This window comes from Stegodyphus dumicola, chromosome 10 (genome assembly GCF_044657685.1).
Source record: "Stegodyphus dumicola isolate Sdum_Otavi_A_Nest chromosome 10, ASM4465768v1".
Classification (NCBI taxonomy): domain Eukaryota; kingdom Metazoa; phylum Arthropoda; class Arachnida; order Araneae; family Eresidae; genus Stegodyphus; species Stegodyphus dumicola.
This window is the reverse complement of record NC_140777.1, coordinates 131,018,538-131,034,415: the sequence shown is the minus strand read 5'-3', so window position 1 is coordinate 131,034,415 and position 15,878 is coordinate 131,018,538. Positions and strand designations below refer to the sequence as shown.

The following is a 15,878-nucleotide window of genomic DNA, read 5'->3' as shown; positions in this document are numbered from 1 at the left end:
TACTGCTCTGAAGAAAATCAGTTAGAAGACGTGGTCTTCAGCAGGCAGAACACGCTCTTATTCTACCCTCTGAAACCTTCTTTAAATAATGTCTTTCTACCTCATCTCTTTCTGCTTTCTGGCAGGAAATTGGAAAGCGAGAAAGACGGCAAAGGTAATTAACATAAAATAACTGATTAGTAAGACTGAAATTCTTACAATCATATTCAGAGATTTTATGGTATAATATTCTGTTTTGACTTTTAAAGTTGGCTTTAAGAGATCAGATTTCAGTGAGTGTTCTGTATGTTGTAGCCTTTTTCAAACGCCAAGAAGGAAATGTGTTCGAAGTGATTCTTTTTTTCACTTCACGAGTTTCGCTTTCTGCCAAAATGAAACGCATTAGCAGATGAAGAAAATGTTCGTCGCGCGCCTCTGTGCGCAAACAGTCCGTTGAAATAAATGCGCAGCTTTTGTTTTCAATAATCAGAACTTTTCCTTCCTAAATAAGTGCGCAGGTCTCCATGTGGTATTACTTCACGATGATATAATATTATAGTAATTATCTTCTTACCATTTGGTTCAACCATTTCAAACAGTTCATTTAAAATATAAAATTTTTCGTTCTGTATTTTTAAGTTTCGCGCGATCAAGTCTTAGACATATAGGTCTATCGTAGCTGATAATCGTGTAAAATGTTTACCCAAAGGGCGTTCGTTAGTCCAGAAGAGCTAGAAGAAACTAAATAATGAAGAATCTGCATGAATGTTTCTCTCATTGTGAAGAAACAATGGTACCTACAGCCATCAAATTTTGAGTAAAGTAGTTCTCTAACTGAACATGGGCACCTGGAATCCCGAATTTTGACTTTTATATATAATTATATAATTTGTTTTATTATATATTTAAAATTTTGTAAATCTTTAACGAATTTTAAATTAATAAACTCAACGATCTCGAAATAAGCAATAGCAACACTGTACGAGTAAGAAAACCATTTTTATCTCCAGCACACGGGACTGTGTATCGGAAATTCTAACGATATGCTCTTTTTAAATTATTTTGTGATATTGCTGTTGAATTGAATTTTATGCTTTACGTGCATGGTATGAAGAATAAGATATTTATTAAATATCATGAAGGACCTTTATTTATTATCATGAAGAACCTTTATTTATTAAATGTCATAAAGAACGTGATACTTAATAAATAAAAGTAACACACAAAACGTTAAAAAAAGCCCCTCTGAGCAGAATATAAAATCTGAAGCTTTCAGATTTTTATTTCATTATTTATTGCAATGGTCTTCGGGCTTTTATCGTTTGGCTTTCCGTGCATATTATTTTGTACACAAAAAATTAGTCGTACAGTTTTTTCTTTTTCAGTGTTGTTATTTTAATCATAACTGGAAAACTGTTCTTTTTGTAATACACTTTTGTAAGGGTTTGCCATAATGAATAATTCCATAACTTTGCTGAAGAACATAACATTGACTACGCTGACATCTCTTTCCGATAAATATACGAGGTTAATTTTCTTTTACTGAAAAACAAAGTTAAATCTTTAATGTGCAATATATTGTTTGGTATATCAATAAATTCTCTAGATAACAAATATTTATTGTACGTTTTTTGAGCGTGAGAGAAGTAAAGTCATTTTCATTTTTAGAGCCGAACTTCGTAGGATCTTACGACATTGGAGAACATGTGTACTTTTTCTTCAGGGAGAGCGCCGTTGAGTATATCAACTGCGGCAAGAGTATCTACTCCCGAGTCGCCAGGGTTTGTAAGGTAAGTAATATGCGACTTTAATCTTTGTAACTGCTGTTGTTGTTGAAAATGAGGTAGTCTGGTTTAGCCTCAAATCCAGAATGGATACAGAGCGAACCAGGAGCATAATTTAATAATATTGACCAGGAAAACACCGTAAACAACCTATATGAGAGTTTGGATTTCTTATGAACTTTTAGGATTACAGTAGAATTTCTGTGTTCCTTTCGTGTGTAACACAGGAAGTTGTATTTTGTTTTAAAAAGCAAAGTGAAAAATTTTATATACTCATGCGATGACAAATACCACAAGGAAAAGTAATACTGAAAACGTTGGCAGTGTACTCATTTCGCATTTATTGTGAATATTATGTCTCCACTTATTGAATTGATACATTGCAGTAACTAGATGTACAGCTAAATTTCTTTTAACTTCTACAAGTATGTGACAAAAATGTCTGATAGGTACATAAAATATGCTTACGATCATATTCTTATGGAAAATCCAAAAGAATACATATTGAAAAAAATCTGATGTATACACCACATGACTTCCTAGTAGGGAATATTAAATTATACGCATTTTTTTCTTGCATTTCATTTAAACTTATTGGATTGAATTAAATCTACTTCGTCTATAGCCACACTACGACCACAATAGAATAAATGCACTCTTTAAAATTCTCTTTATTTGTTTACCGTAGCGACACTCTGGCGAAAGGTTTGCTTAACAGCGTTATATTTCGTTCATATTAAAACTCAGTATGCACAAAATTGATATCATTTGAAAAATTATCTAATCGTTGCCATATGTTCTATTCAAATACTATAATAAATCTAGAACGATGTATAAAAGAAATTAATCAAACAAAACAAAAACAAAAAAAAAAACAGTTTTTCACAGACGGTTTAGTTATTTCTCATTCAATTAATTCAGTTCTTATTTCGCGACAAGGCAAAAATGAATAAAAACTCAAAATATCTATATGAAAAATTACGAAGTAAATCTTAAACACTTATTTCCTCGAAAAAATTCCAAAAAGGATTAACCATTATTTAATTCGCAATAATAAATGAAGGCGTTATCTTTGTTATTGCGAAGCTTAGTCCCTCTAGATTGGCAACAAGTCTACTATTTTGTTGTTGCAAATGTAAACAAATACAGTGGATGGACAAAAATATGGAAACACCTTATGAAATGCATATTTGAAAAGAAAGAATGATTTTAATGAAATATGTAGGTGGCGCTGGCGTTTTTGACTACTGACGCCACCTATACAACTTCGTAAATGTGCTAAACAGTTCAGTTGTTGTCGGAGTACTGTTATGTGAGGTTGTAATTGCATTATGTCAGAAATAACAGACTTCGAACGTGGGCAAATTGTTGGAGCACATATGGTAGGTGCTTCCGTAAGCAAGGTAGCCGAGGTGTTTAGAGCCGAGGTGTTAGTGAGAGTAGCCGAGGTGTTCAAGAGGTACTGTATCGAAGATTTATTCCGCATATTTGAAAAGCGGAAAAACATCATCTGCTAAATCATAGCGCGGACGAAAGTGTGTCCTGAGTGATCGTGACAGACGATCATTAAGGGCAATTGTGACGAAAAATAAGACCACAGCTGCAAAAGTTACTGCTGAAATGAATGTTGTGTTACCGAACCCTGTGAGTACCAAAACAATTAGAAGGGAGCTTCATAAACAGGGAATTGCTGGCCGTGCTGCAATTGAGAAGCCACTCATCAGTGATACTAATGCCCGTAACAGGAAAAGGTGGTGTTTAAGTCATAAAGCCTAGACTACAGAGCAGTGGAAGCGAGTAATATGGTCTGACGAGTCTTCTTTCACATTGTTTCCCACTTCTGGCCGAGTTTACGTCTGGAGAACGCCATCTCAAGCCTATAATACAGACTGCTTGTTGCCAAGAGTAAAACATGGCAGGCGTTCTGTTATGGTTTTGGCAGCCATATCGTGGTTCTCTGCTAGCCCCATGATAACTGTTTCAGGGCACATGACTGCCAAGACTTATGTGAACATTTTGGCCGATCAAGTTCATCCCATGGTACAAACTTTGTTCCCCGATGGTGATGGTGTCTTCCAAGACGACAAAGCCCCTGTTCACGCAGCTCACATTGTCCAGGAATGGTTTTCTGAGCACGAGAATGAGTTGTCCCATATCCCCTGGCCACCACAGTCACCAGACCTGAATATTATCGAACCTTTGTGGTCTACATTGGAACGGAAAGTGCGTTCTCGTTATCCACCGCCAACATCGTTATCTGAACTTGCCACCGTTTTGCAGGAAAAATGGTATAATATTCCCTTGGCAAACATACAGGAATTGTATTTATCCATTCCGAGAAGACTGCAAGCTGTTTTGGATGCCAACGGGTTTCCTACACCATATTAAACAAAGAAACATGTTTTTTTAAAAGTGTTTCCATATTTTTGTCCAACCCCTGTATGTCAGCCATGTTATTTAAAAATTAGGCTTAACCGCACTTAAACAGCTTTTACATTGTTGATAATTGTACAAATATTGCTTGCAGATTTACTAAAGGCACAAATCCTTAACCGGAAGATAAGAACAACATAATTCAATCATTTTTAAAGCAAAAAATGCACAATTTACAAACATATAAGAGTAAGAAACTGAGATCACTCAGCCGGTTAACAGAGTGGATATATATATAAATATATTTATATACGTTTGGTGAGGCCGATTGCAGCCAACCGATTGCAAATTTCAACGTTCTGAGGTTACTCGTTTTTGAGTTATGCGAGATACGTGCATACATACAGACGCCACGAAAAATTCTCTTCAGAATTCATTTTAAAGCAGTTTTATAATTTTTTTGGAGGAAAAGATTATTTTATTCTGTCCTTCCGTACAGATGTCACGCAAAAACATCGTTAAATTGCATTCGATAGCGATCAAAATGGATATTTTCGTTGAAATATGCTGTCCGAAACTTTTCGCGATTACAATACTTCCTTTTTTACTTCGTACAAGGAAATAAAAAGAAACATTACGCTGACATACATGTTGCTTTTCAGTTTCCAGACTATAAAGTATTTTCTCCCTTCTTTGCGCATGCTTTTGTGGTGTAATTGGAAGCGTACTTGTCGCTTATTCGAGAGGGCCAGGGTTCGAGTCCCGACGAGAACATTGCGCAGTGTTTTACGTCTCCACCTCAAAAAAACCTCATAATTCTACAACAGTTGGAAATTTTATTTTAAAGCTATGAAAATATCATTAAACATAATATGTTTTCTTGATAATATGGTAATATGTTTTCTTACGTGTCATAAGTATGCTATAATTCCACTTCGATATGTCGTGATTTCTTTTAACTTCATTTTTTATGTTAATAAATAAAGTTATAAGGAACAATCGTATCCGTCTTTGAAAGCTAGCATGGTATAATTGGTTAGTACGTACAGATAAGAAATGGAAGATCCCTGGCTCAAGTCTCTTCGAGGACAGAGATGAGTCACGATTCCCATACCGAAAAATATAATAGTTGTTGTAGTAGTCCCTAACAAAAATATGGTGGCTGATATTTTGTTATTACCTCTTCCCAATTGCATTTTTAATAGGAGAGAATGTAAGGAATTATCACATTCCCCTATGCATGTTGTCGTATTAGATATACTAGTACGTGTGCAACTAGCAGTTGGATAATGTGGCTCTACTCTCGGGAGATCGGGTTTTTTTTTTTTTTTTTTTTTAAGTGTTTCCTGCATCGAAAAAGCAAATAATCACTAGAAAGTTTTTAAAAGTCTTAAATGTTATTTACTACCATCAATAATTTTTTTGTTTTTAAAATACATACGGCAAATATTTTTCATTTTTTTATTGCGGAGTATGTTTTTCATTGCGTGGGAAAGCATTTGCTGTCGTAAAAAAATATCTGAAACGTTTAAAATCCTTTTCAGTTTCCAAAAAGATTAAATATGTTTATATAGATGTGAGAAACATGTAGATGTAAACACCTTTGAGAGGACAAGACATAATACTGAAATTACCTCCCTCTCCCCCCCCCCCATAAAAAAGGAAAGCATTGTTGCCATTCATATAAAAGATAAATGACCCCTGGTGCCGGATATAATGAGGTGCAGTTAGCCGCAGCTAAAATATTTTCTGCATTTTTTATTTATTTCATTTTCCGCTAGACAGCACAATAAAAAATTCCTTAGGATATACTTTATCTCCCGAAATTAGAGAAGGACAGTCACTGAAAAATTATTTGTTTGTTAAATTAATGGATCAAAAGACAAGATAAAGGCTTTCTCTATTGATTTTTTACCGCGTTTTCTACATTTAAGTACCAAATGGATTGGCAAGAAGATGCCATTATTCAAAGTTTGTTTTGTTTTCTTAAGAGTTGTTTCCACAATTCGATTTATTTCCATTTGAGACTCTCTCGTTGTAGACTGTCATTAGTGAATCCTGTGAGGCTCAGTATGTGTTTATTTTAACTACGGTAAGTGAGACTTCTGAATTTCAGAAAAGTCAACTCAGTGACATCTTTTGTTAAATACATTTATTACGTCTCAAATACTTGCTGTAGTTCTAGGAATACGGGATGTCTGAAGAAAGAGCTAAGATATAGTAAAAATTATTTTTATGCTTTATTTAATGAATTCATGGAAGTGACAAGAATAACTTAAGCTGAATATCTGTTTTTCCATGGAACTTTTACAGCATCAGTAATGGCGTGTTGAGTTGTTATGACTTATCTCACTTGCCTGACATTAACACCTGAACAATCCCACGAAATTCATCGTGGCAACGAGAGCAAGATTGCGCGTATCGTTGGAAAGAGCCTTGAGCACCATAGAGATGACAGTACGACTTCGTTTCAGTTCCACCCACAATTTTGAAGGAAAGTAACCTGGTGGAACGAGTCCGAGGATCTTCCACTCTTCTTCCCTTACCACCAACCTCTAGAGAGGACTTTCGGTTCGCCGCATATTTAGAGCGCCCGCATGCCGCACAGACCCTATGCATTCACAAACATCCAGCCCTTTTCCGGGATTCGAACCTGGGCCACTGGTCATCGGCCCTTCCCTTCATACCTCTGCCGCTTTGGCTTGAGAGAGAATGGTAACTGTGAATGTGGAGAGGAGGGTCATCCAGACCATTTTGTGTTCTCTTGCCCACACACAGCACTTAAGCTTGAAGAAGAGTACAATCAAAATATATGTGTATAGATATAAATACCAACTCATACAGATGTATACACACTTACATACATATATATTCCGAAGCAAATAAAAGTATACATACTCTCACTCATATTGATATATACATCTATACATATACGTTATCATGATAGTTGAAGTTTACAAGAAGCATGCCATTGAGGTACGTGTGATCCTTAGTATAAATTAGATACCATAAATAAAAGATATAAACATGTACAAATACATTACAGCATTCAGATACAGTACGAACTTTATGTATGAGAACCTGGCACAGCATAAATACAAAATGACATATTGAACATACATATTACATACTCTGTTGCTGATATATTGAACTAGTTTATATAGACTTTGGCTATTATCTTCCAGCGTCAGAAGAGTAATTGCTAGTACAGTAGTCAATTATTGTTTTCAGATTTTAATGAGCATGTAAGGCTGGAAATAAATGTTATCCTATGCTTGTAAGATTCGAAATCATTGGGAAAAAAGTATCTAAAGAACAAGCTATAAGATATTTCTCCCGCCTTCGTGGTGTACTGGTGTGCACGCTGGGCGCGTATTCCAGAGAACCGTGGTTCGATTCCCGGCGAGGGCGTTACTCATTTTTCAGCTTTCATGCTTCCAAAAACTTCTAACGTCTCTACATAGCAAAATAAGGCTATGAAACTAGCAGTAGTTACTAATTCAGAAGTCAAACAACAAAAATCAGCGTTATATTTACAAAACAAACTGCGAAAATTTTGTAAATATAACGCTGATTTTTGTTGTTTGACTTCTGAATTAGTATTTTTTCGGCGTGTTATTGTGTCTTAATTAGCTGTAGTTACCTTAAACTAGTAGGCAGTTTACGTATGTACCTTTCTGATCTAAGACTCTTTCTTAAATCGGTAATTTCATGACCAAAACTGACCATTTCGTGGCATCACCACGACATGTATTTTTTCTTTGTTCAAAAATACAAGTATCTTATCTCCGGTTTAATTTTTTTAATTGAGACATAAAATGCATATTTAAAAATATTCTTCTGTAATATCCGATTCATATTTATCAATGATTTCCCATCTATATTGAAAATTAGGCACATTAGCTCATCTTTAAACTAATGTTTTAAAAGTATCTCAAATTTCTGTTTGGTAAGTTCGATTTATCTTATCAAATATATCTTCATCAGAATTCAAGTTTATAGAAGTTACTGCGAAATGCTTTTTGATGCCATGTTTATAAGTATAGACATCAGAAAAATAGCGATCTGTTCTTATTATCAATGTATCTATACGCCCTTAAAATATCGATCCTTAAACCGAGATATTTGGGAGGAAATAAAGTTTATTCAGTAAAATTATAAAGCCCCCGCCACCTGAATTTTACAGATAGCACTCGGTATTACCTCATAACCTTGCATTACTCTTTAACGTTGCATATTTTTACATAAAAGAGTCTTCTTATTATTCCTTAACAAGCGCCGAAGGTTATAAATTAAAACAGCCATTATCTTCGAAAGAGTATTCGTTAAAAAAAATCCTTAAAAAATAATAAGCTTTCAGCTTTAAGCCTGAAATATGGAGTTAAAAACAGTTAAAACTTATAAAAGATGTGTTTTGAGGAAGGAAAAATCGTTAAAGACCTTTTTGCTTCCTGTTACACTTTCACCTAAGAAGTGCTTTCTTTTATAAAAGAAGTGTACATAAAAAAAAAGGCTCTTTTAAATATTTTTAACCGTGCTGTTATTTTTACCTATGTGCACATTAATAAAATTGGCTGCTTTTTATTAATGAAAGCAGATACATTAGCGTACATTTGAGATTCTAAATAGTCGGGAAAGTAGGGAAAAAAAATGTGGTGCACTTTTCTCGATAATGCTTTTTCTTTAATGCGCTTATAATTTAATTTTTGCTTTTTTTTAGAAATAATGCTTTCATAAGTTATTTAATACGTCGGCTATTTATATATCTCTCTATCCTTTTGGTGTATGCACATATATGTATTCAAAATATTTCATTAATTTTTTTCAGTTAAATCATGTTTTTTAATTCTAAGATATTAATAATTAAATTAAAGCTACTTTTTAAATAAAATTAAAGCTACTTTTTGAAAACTGTGAACTCTTCCATCTGAAATAACAGACATGGAAGAAGATTCAAATTTCCACCACACCATCTAGTTGCCTTGAACTAAAAAGCATCAGCTTTGTATAAAAACTTTTTTGATATTATAAAACATGAAATATTTAAGAGAAAAATTGCCTGCAGCGCAGTGAGGCTAAGAACGCTATTCTACTGAAATATAAACATGAACAACTGTTGCCATTCACACAAACTCAGTAGTAAAATAAAGCATGTTGCCAGTAACAAGATTGTTGTAAAAATCACAAATTAAACAGTGAGAAAATAAATAAGGCAAAGAAAAAAAGGAATGCAAATATTAAATATACATCCAACACCATCATTAGCAAAATTTCATAAAGTGATAATAAATACTAAAGAAATTGCATTTGTGTGTTTCCGAAGCAGAATTTTTTTTCACTCATTTTTTTTTCTTTAAAGGAAATAATGAATAATTGTTGCCGTCCTGTAGTTAACTTCGTAAGATTAAACTGCATGTACACTTTGGAAAAAAAAAAAAAAAAAGTAGGGGCACAAATCTATAACTTCCACTCTGTTGGGCGGATTGATGAAATTTAACTTCCGTTTCTTATGTCTCGAAAGTGCGACTTAGGATATATATTAGATTTATATTTAGCTTTGTTTTAACATAGGCATTTTGGCACAAAATCGAACTTCTTCTGAAATGACATACCGATTTTTCCCATATTTCGATTCTATGATTCATTATTCCCAAATATTTAATATTTAAAAATTTAGTGAGAAATTTACCAAGAAATTAAAAAATTTATCTTGGCGCACTTTTTCAGTTTGCGCCGAGAATAACTCACTAGCGAATTTATAGTACTCTGTTTTCATTTCTCTTTTTTTCACTCTGCACGCGCGGAAAAAAGCTGCGTTGTTCATTCTTTCAAATTATTTTAATAAAGTGCGTAAAGGAGATTTGGCGTTGTTATAGCTTATAACAAATATGCTAAATTTCAAAATGCGCCAATATGTATATTCACGTATATATTTCGAAATTTTGAATAGAATAACTGTTAATTTTTTGCAGGTATGCCTAGAAATACATCTTCTTTAAAGTAATGGTAAAAATATTGTAGTTTATAATTTAGAAGTTTTTTGGAAATATTTATAAAAATTACTAAAAAATACAAATTTAAAAAATAAATAAGAAAACATCTGCGAATTTTATTTTTATTGAACGTAAATTTCGAACTGTGAAAGAAGGAACCGAATAAGTTAAATAAAAAAAGAGATATTAATAAATACATACCAAATTCAACCGACATTGAGGAGCTAAAATTTAAGAGAGCTAATTTTTTAAAAACTACTCGTGCGATTTTCACAAAACTTGGCATAATTTGTGTCGTAGAATCGAAATATGAAAACAATTTAGGTATTTCATTTCAAAAAGGTCCAGTTTTGATGTCAGAATATTTATGTTAGAACAATGCTACATGTAAATCGAATATAGATAGAAGTCGCGCTTTTGAGACATGAAAATCGCAAGATAAATTAAGTCAATCTGCGCAGTAAAACGGGAGATAATAGAACTGTGCCTTTTTTGCGCAAGGTGTACTATTAAATTATACTTGATTAAACTTCTTATGCTTACGTTAATTCCTGTCATCGCACTTATTGGAACAGAAAACAATAAAACGTAGGATTCTTAAAATTTTATTAAGTAAAATTTATTAAATTGTCTTGTAATATTTGACTTTCTTCGATAGCATAAATTAGTATCAAAATCCTAACAGTCGTTAAGGAAATTATCGTTGGGTCTGAAATGTACAACAGAGTCTTGGAAAAGTTAAAATAACCTTTTATTGAAATCATAACTTGAACAAAAATACATTTCTCGTGCTTGATTCACTACTTGTGGCGATACACCTTAAAAATAACAGTAAATTTAAACTTAGTGTTCGAAGACTGCGAAGTTAATTTTAATTCTAAGTTGCCTCAGAACTTCTCACCGACGTACAGTTTAAATTACGTCAGCTGTAACGGAAAACCGAATAATTTCAATTTTACCAGAGTTGGTGTAACCTTTTAACGTGGTCTCGAGACGCAGAAACACGCTCTGTCTTACAATCGAAAAAACTCAGCTTAAATAGTCTTTAACTGATTTGTATTCTGGTGAGGAAGTAGAAAGGAGAGGTGATAGTAAAGGCTGAAATTATAAATAACTGGTCAGTGCATAAAAATAATAACCATATAATCTGTTAAATTGAAGTTCTTGAAATTATCTTGCAGGACAACCAAAATTTAACTCAAGCTAGTCACTAACTTATTGGGTGTCAGAAATTCAAGTATTTAAATACGTACAGTATATAAGTTAACCTTCAGTGCCTTGGCAATCTGGCTGCAACTACATCTTAATATTAGAAAAAACAAAGAGGGGGAAACAATGTATGACGTAGACGCACTCAGCTGTTCAATTTTTTTTCCCATGTCTAACGATGTTTAACAATGTTTTTATCCAAAACACTGTGTTCAGTGAATTTTTTTATTATTTCATGTAGTTTGTTAACTTTGCTGCTTACTGTTGCGCAAAGTATTATTTATGTTGTAAAATAAAAGACTAAAGTAGTTGATCCACCTCTGTTTAATCTTTATTTAATATTATTTATTTATTATTTAATTTCGTTGAATCTTATCGCCAAGTCCCAAAATATATATACAAGAATCAATTTATATTTTCTGTGCTTTTCAATTCTGCATTGTCGTTCCCATGCAATTTATACCGTCGCGAATTTCACATGTTCACATGCTTATTCGATTCGTTTTAGAGAATCGGGGGCTTACTAGTTAGGTACTAGTTCGCTAGGTCTGCGTACTAGTAAATATAAAATCACTCATCAAAACGTTGACAGGCGCACAGGAAGATCATAACAAACGTAGATCGATACACAAGTCTAAAATATAAACAGCTTTCTGGGGTTTTGTTACAGCACTGCCCTTCATCTGCAAATTTTATATCTATTTACATCTAATTTGTAATCTGGTGGAGGCTGACCGTAGAAATAGAAAGTACAGAAAAGAATTAACATAAAAATAACGTGTTAACTAAATAAACCTTAAACTAGTAGGAAAATCATGTAGTTCATGGATGATAAAATAATATAATTATTTCTTAGATTTTCGCTGCCAGAATCTGTTTCTCGTAAATGAATTTGCTAAAAACCGGTGATATTCAAACTCGGTTTCTTGAAAACTTTTCGAAATGGCTAACGTTAAAAAAAGTTACTGGTGATTGTAATTAAGGAAAAAATATATTATTTAACACAGAAATGTAGTAAAGTCAGTGAGCCTACAGGATCTTTTTACCCGTTAGCCATGGTCGCAAAACTTCTCACTTCTTCTGAAGTATTGAACAAATTTTTGCACCATTTTCATGGTTTTTTTCCCTTTTATTTTGTTAATTATCTTACAGATATTCTTAAAGTCGTAAAAAGAGTTTTATGTCCTGAAAGAATCTACCTTAAAAAGTGCTTATTCTAATATTTGCATATGAATTTTTTTTATCATTTCAGAAAGACACTGGTGGAAAAAACATCTTAAGTAAAAACTGGGCATCTTTCCTTAAAGCCAGACTAAACTGTTCGATACCGGGAGAGTTCCCGTTCTACTTCAACGAAATTCGTGAGTATTTTCATGAATATTAATACTTTTCTTTTTTTTTCCCCAACTGCTTCTTCTCTTCCTATACGAATTCACTTCTACTTTTTTAACCAATTTTTTTTACGAACGACGAGCAATACGAAGTCACATAATTAATGGTAACTTCATCTTTAATTAAGCAGGAACGGCTAGCCATTCGACGAAAGAAAATTTCATTTTTACGTGATTAAAGGAGATGAAAAATTACGTGACGAAGTTCTGTGTCGTCATTCCAAAGCGACACGTTCTATGACGAGAGGAAAAAATTATCTTCATAACTTTTTTCATTTACCAAGTTCGTCTCTTTTACCTTTCTTGCGATTATTAAAATATAAAATTCATTTCAGCTCTCGCAGTATTAGTTTTCATAGTGATTAGTTTTCTCATGTGTTGAATACCTACGTATTGTACTATTTCCTATACCTTTATTAATAGTGAAGGAAATGAAAAGTGACGTGTGTTGTTTTATTATATACTAGCGGAAGTACCCGATGCCAGTTCAGTTAGTGTGTGTATTTAATTATGGCAAAGCACACGAGGGCTATCTGTCTAAGGGGAGGGATGCCTTCGTGAGGACTTTCTAAGGGAAACTGGCTCGTATACACGTTACACATGGGGAAAACCACGAAAACGCCCATGCAGCCAGCCCGTTCACGGGATTCGAACCTCGGACCGAACTACCAGTGTTCAGCGACTTTACCGCTCGGCCGCTGGCGGGCCTCCAGTTAAGTTAGATTGAGAGTAATGTGTTAGTTTACTCATGACATCGTTTGAAAGTTCCTATAATAGCATATTACACGTCATAAGGAATATATGATGCGTCATTATAATGCATAAAAAATGCCAAAGAAACAAAGTAATATTCAATACATGTACTACAACTGACTACGTAATCATAGAATCATATGGAATATATACCCATATGACATACGGAATTGCCATTTGGGTCAGCATAAATAAAAACAAATGCATTATTATTTTGAACGATATGGAACCTACATAAAAATTTCAATAGAAAAATCATCATAATCCTCTCTCATTATATCAGCACAGTTGCCTATCGGAAAAATGAGGCGAAAATTAGCGTTTTATTAGTTTTTAATTAATATCTCTGATTTTAGCGGGTTTTTTTTTTTTTTTTTTTTTTTAAGTGGACGTTGTCCTCGCAAGATCCAGAAAAGAATTGTAAAAAGTTTCGTGACGATAGCTGTAGTAGTGACTGAGTTATTAGCGAACAAACACACAGACTTTCTTCTTTATATACTATATAAATTATCCCTCCTGTTTTCATTGTAAATTTTTATATGTGTCATTTATGTTAATTTAAAACAAAACTTAAATGCGTGCACGTAGGTTGATTATTTTATTAGAAAACTGAAAACTGTGGACTTTTTTGTTTTTTCCTCCCTGTATGCATTTTTCGCATTAAACTCCATTTTTACAATTTTTTATGAACTATTCAAGGTCATGAAATAGATTGGTTTTTTATATTCATTTTAACACTGAGATGGCTTCGTTTTTGACTTTTGTATATGAAGGTAATCTTTTCCCGTGCATTGCCTTTGCAGCAATGGAATGTCCAGAAGTCACTTGGCGCTACAAACCTGCTGTCTGCTGTATGGAGGGTGTTCTGGTGCCGTTCCATTGATTTCAGACAATGTTGTCAATATCACAGTAGCAACATACTGCCGTCCTTCGTTCTGGATCTGGAGTTAAAAATATTTCCTTCCTCATAGTTATATACAAATAAGTTTTCGGGATGTTTGCATTATAGTAATCGTTTATTTTCTGCCTTTAGATGGAATGGCATCCGTAACCGTGGTGGATTGCCAGCCAGAACATGCTTTGTTGATCGCTTTGCTTGTTATCATCTTAGAAATGCTTTTACCATGAAAGTACTGAAGCACGGCCAAATGCTTCACAACCATATGCATGTCGTAATATTTCAGATATTTCAATATTTTTGTTCCGAAATTTAATGCGAAGTTTGGTCAACTATCTGTTGTATTGTCTTTCTTGACCATCCCGACAAAACGTATTAAATACTTCCGTTCGCTGTGACCAAATACTTAAGGCACAGCTCTCCTACCCAACACTCGAGACGCGTCGATGCACGACACTTTCACAAAATTCACTGCAGAATTGTCTCGTCTAATACCTCGGAAAAGAGAAAGAGAGGTACTGTTAAAACTTGCCAGTCATCTTATAAGGCATTTCTCCCGCCTTCTTCGGATCCTTTCGTGGTGTGGTAGTCTGCACACTGGGCGCGTATTCCGGAGGTCCGCGGTTCGATTCCCGGCGAAGGCGTTGAGTATTTTTCAATCCCTCTTGCTTCCAAAAAAATTCTAATGTCTCTACAATCTTTAGTTTAATAATGGAAAGAGGAATGTTTTACAAGTTGGAAAACTGTAAAGAATAAAATGAAAATGATATAACAAGCAGTGTAAGTACATGTTTCCGAAGAGTCCAGCAATTTCATATGGGCCATCTATTATTTTCTCACTTTTTGCCAAATGAACGCAAGAATGTAAGATGGAATTTATATTGAATAAAATAACTAAATCAAAGAGAAAATATGTCATAAAATATAGCAAGAATCACTAGTATAATATTTATTTTTCATCTTCATACGCCATGAAAATCGATTCCTTGTGAGCAGATTAAGTGAAAATTCGTTTGAGTTATGGGTAGTTGGTTATCCCAGACCTATAGCAGTTTCCACAAAAGTTCAGAGCAGTTCGTATTTTTAAATACAATAACTGACACTGTTAGCAATTATCGTTGCTAAATTGTTGCAACATGATGCGTTTAAAACTTAAGCAGACAATTATAATTACTACTTGGAACTTTAAATCTAACTTCATCATCCAGTTTTATTTTATCTAACTCATCATCCAATGTTGTTTCATCTGATTCATCATCCGGTTTTATTTTATCTGACTCATCATCCAATTTTAATTTAATCTGACTCATCATCCAGTTTTATTTTATTTGACGCATCATAGAATTTTATTTTATCTGATTCGTCATCCAGTTTTATTTCATCTGACTCATCATCAAGTTTTAATTAGTCTGACTCATCATCCTATTTTATGTTTATCTGACTCATCATCCACTGTTATTTGATCTGACTCATTGTATTCATTCATTGAATGTATAAT

At 33.5% G+C, this 15,878-nt stretch overlaps 1 protein-coding gene across 1 annotated transcript in view; it reads left to right on the top strand.

The window, feature by feature from the left end:
- The window catches only part of LOC118195683 (semaphorin-2A-like), a 625,034-nt gene that overhangs the window by 568,612 nt on the left and 40,544 nt on the right, over positions 1-15,878 (top strand). The window contains exons 8-9 of the mRNA XM_085825552.1: positions 1,648-1,769; positions 12,591-12,699. Coding sequence (XP_085681678.1) covers positions 1,648-1,769; positions 12,591-12,699 — 231 coding nt within the window. The remainder of the gene's footprint in view (positions 1-1,647; positions 1,770-12,590; positions 12,700-15,878) is intronic.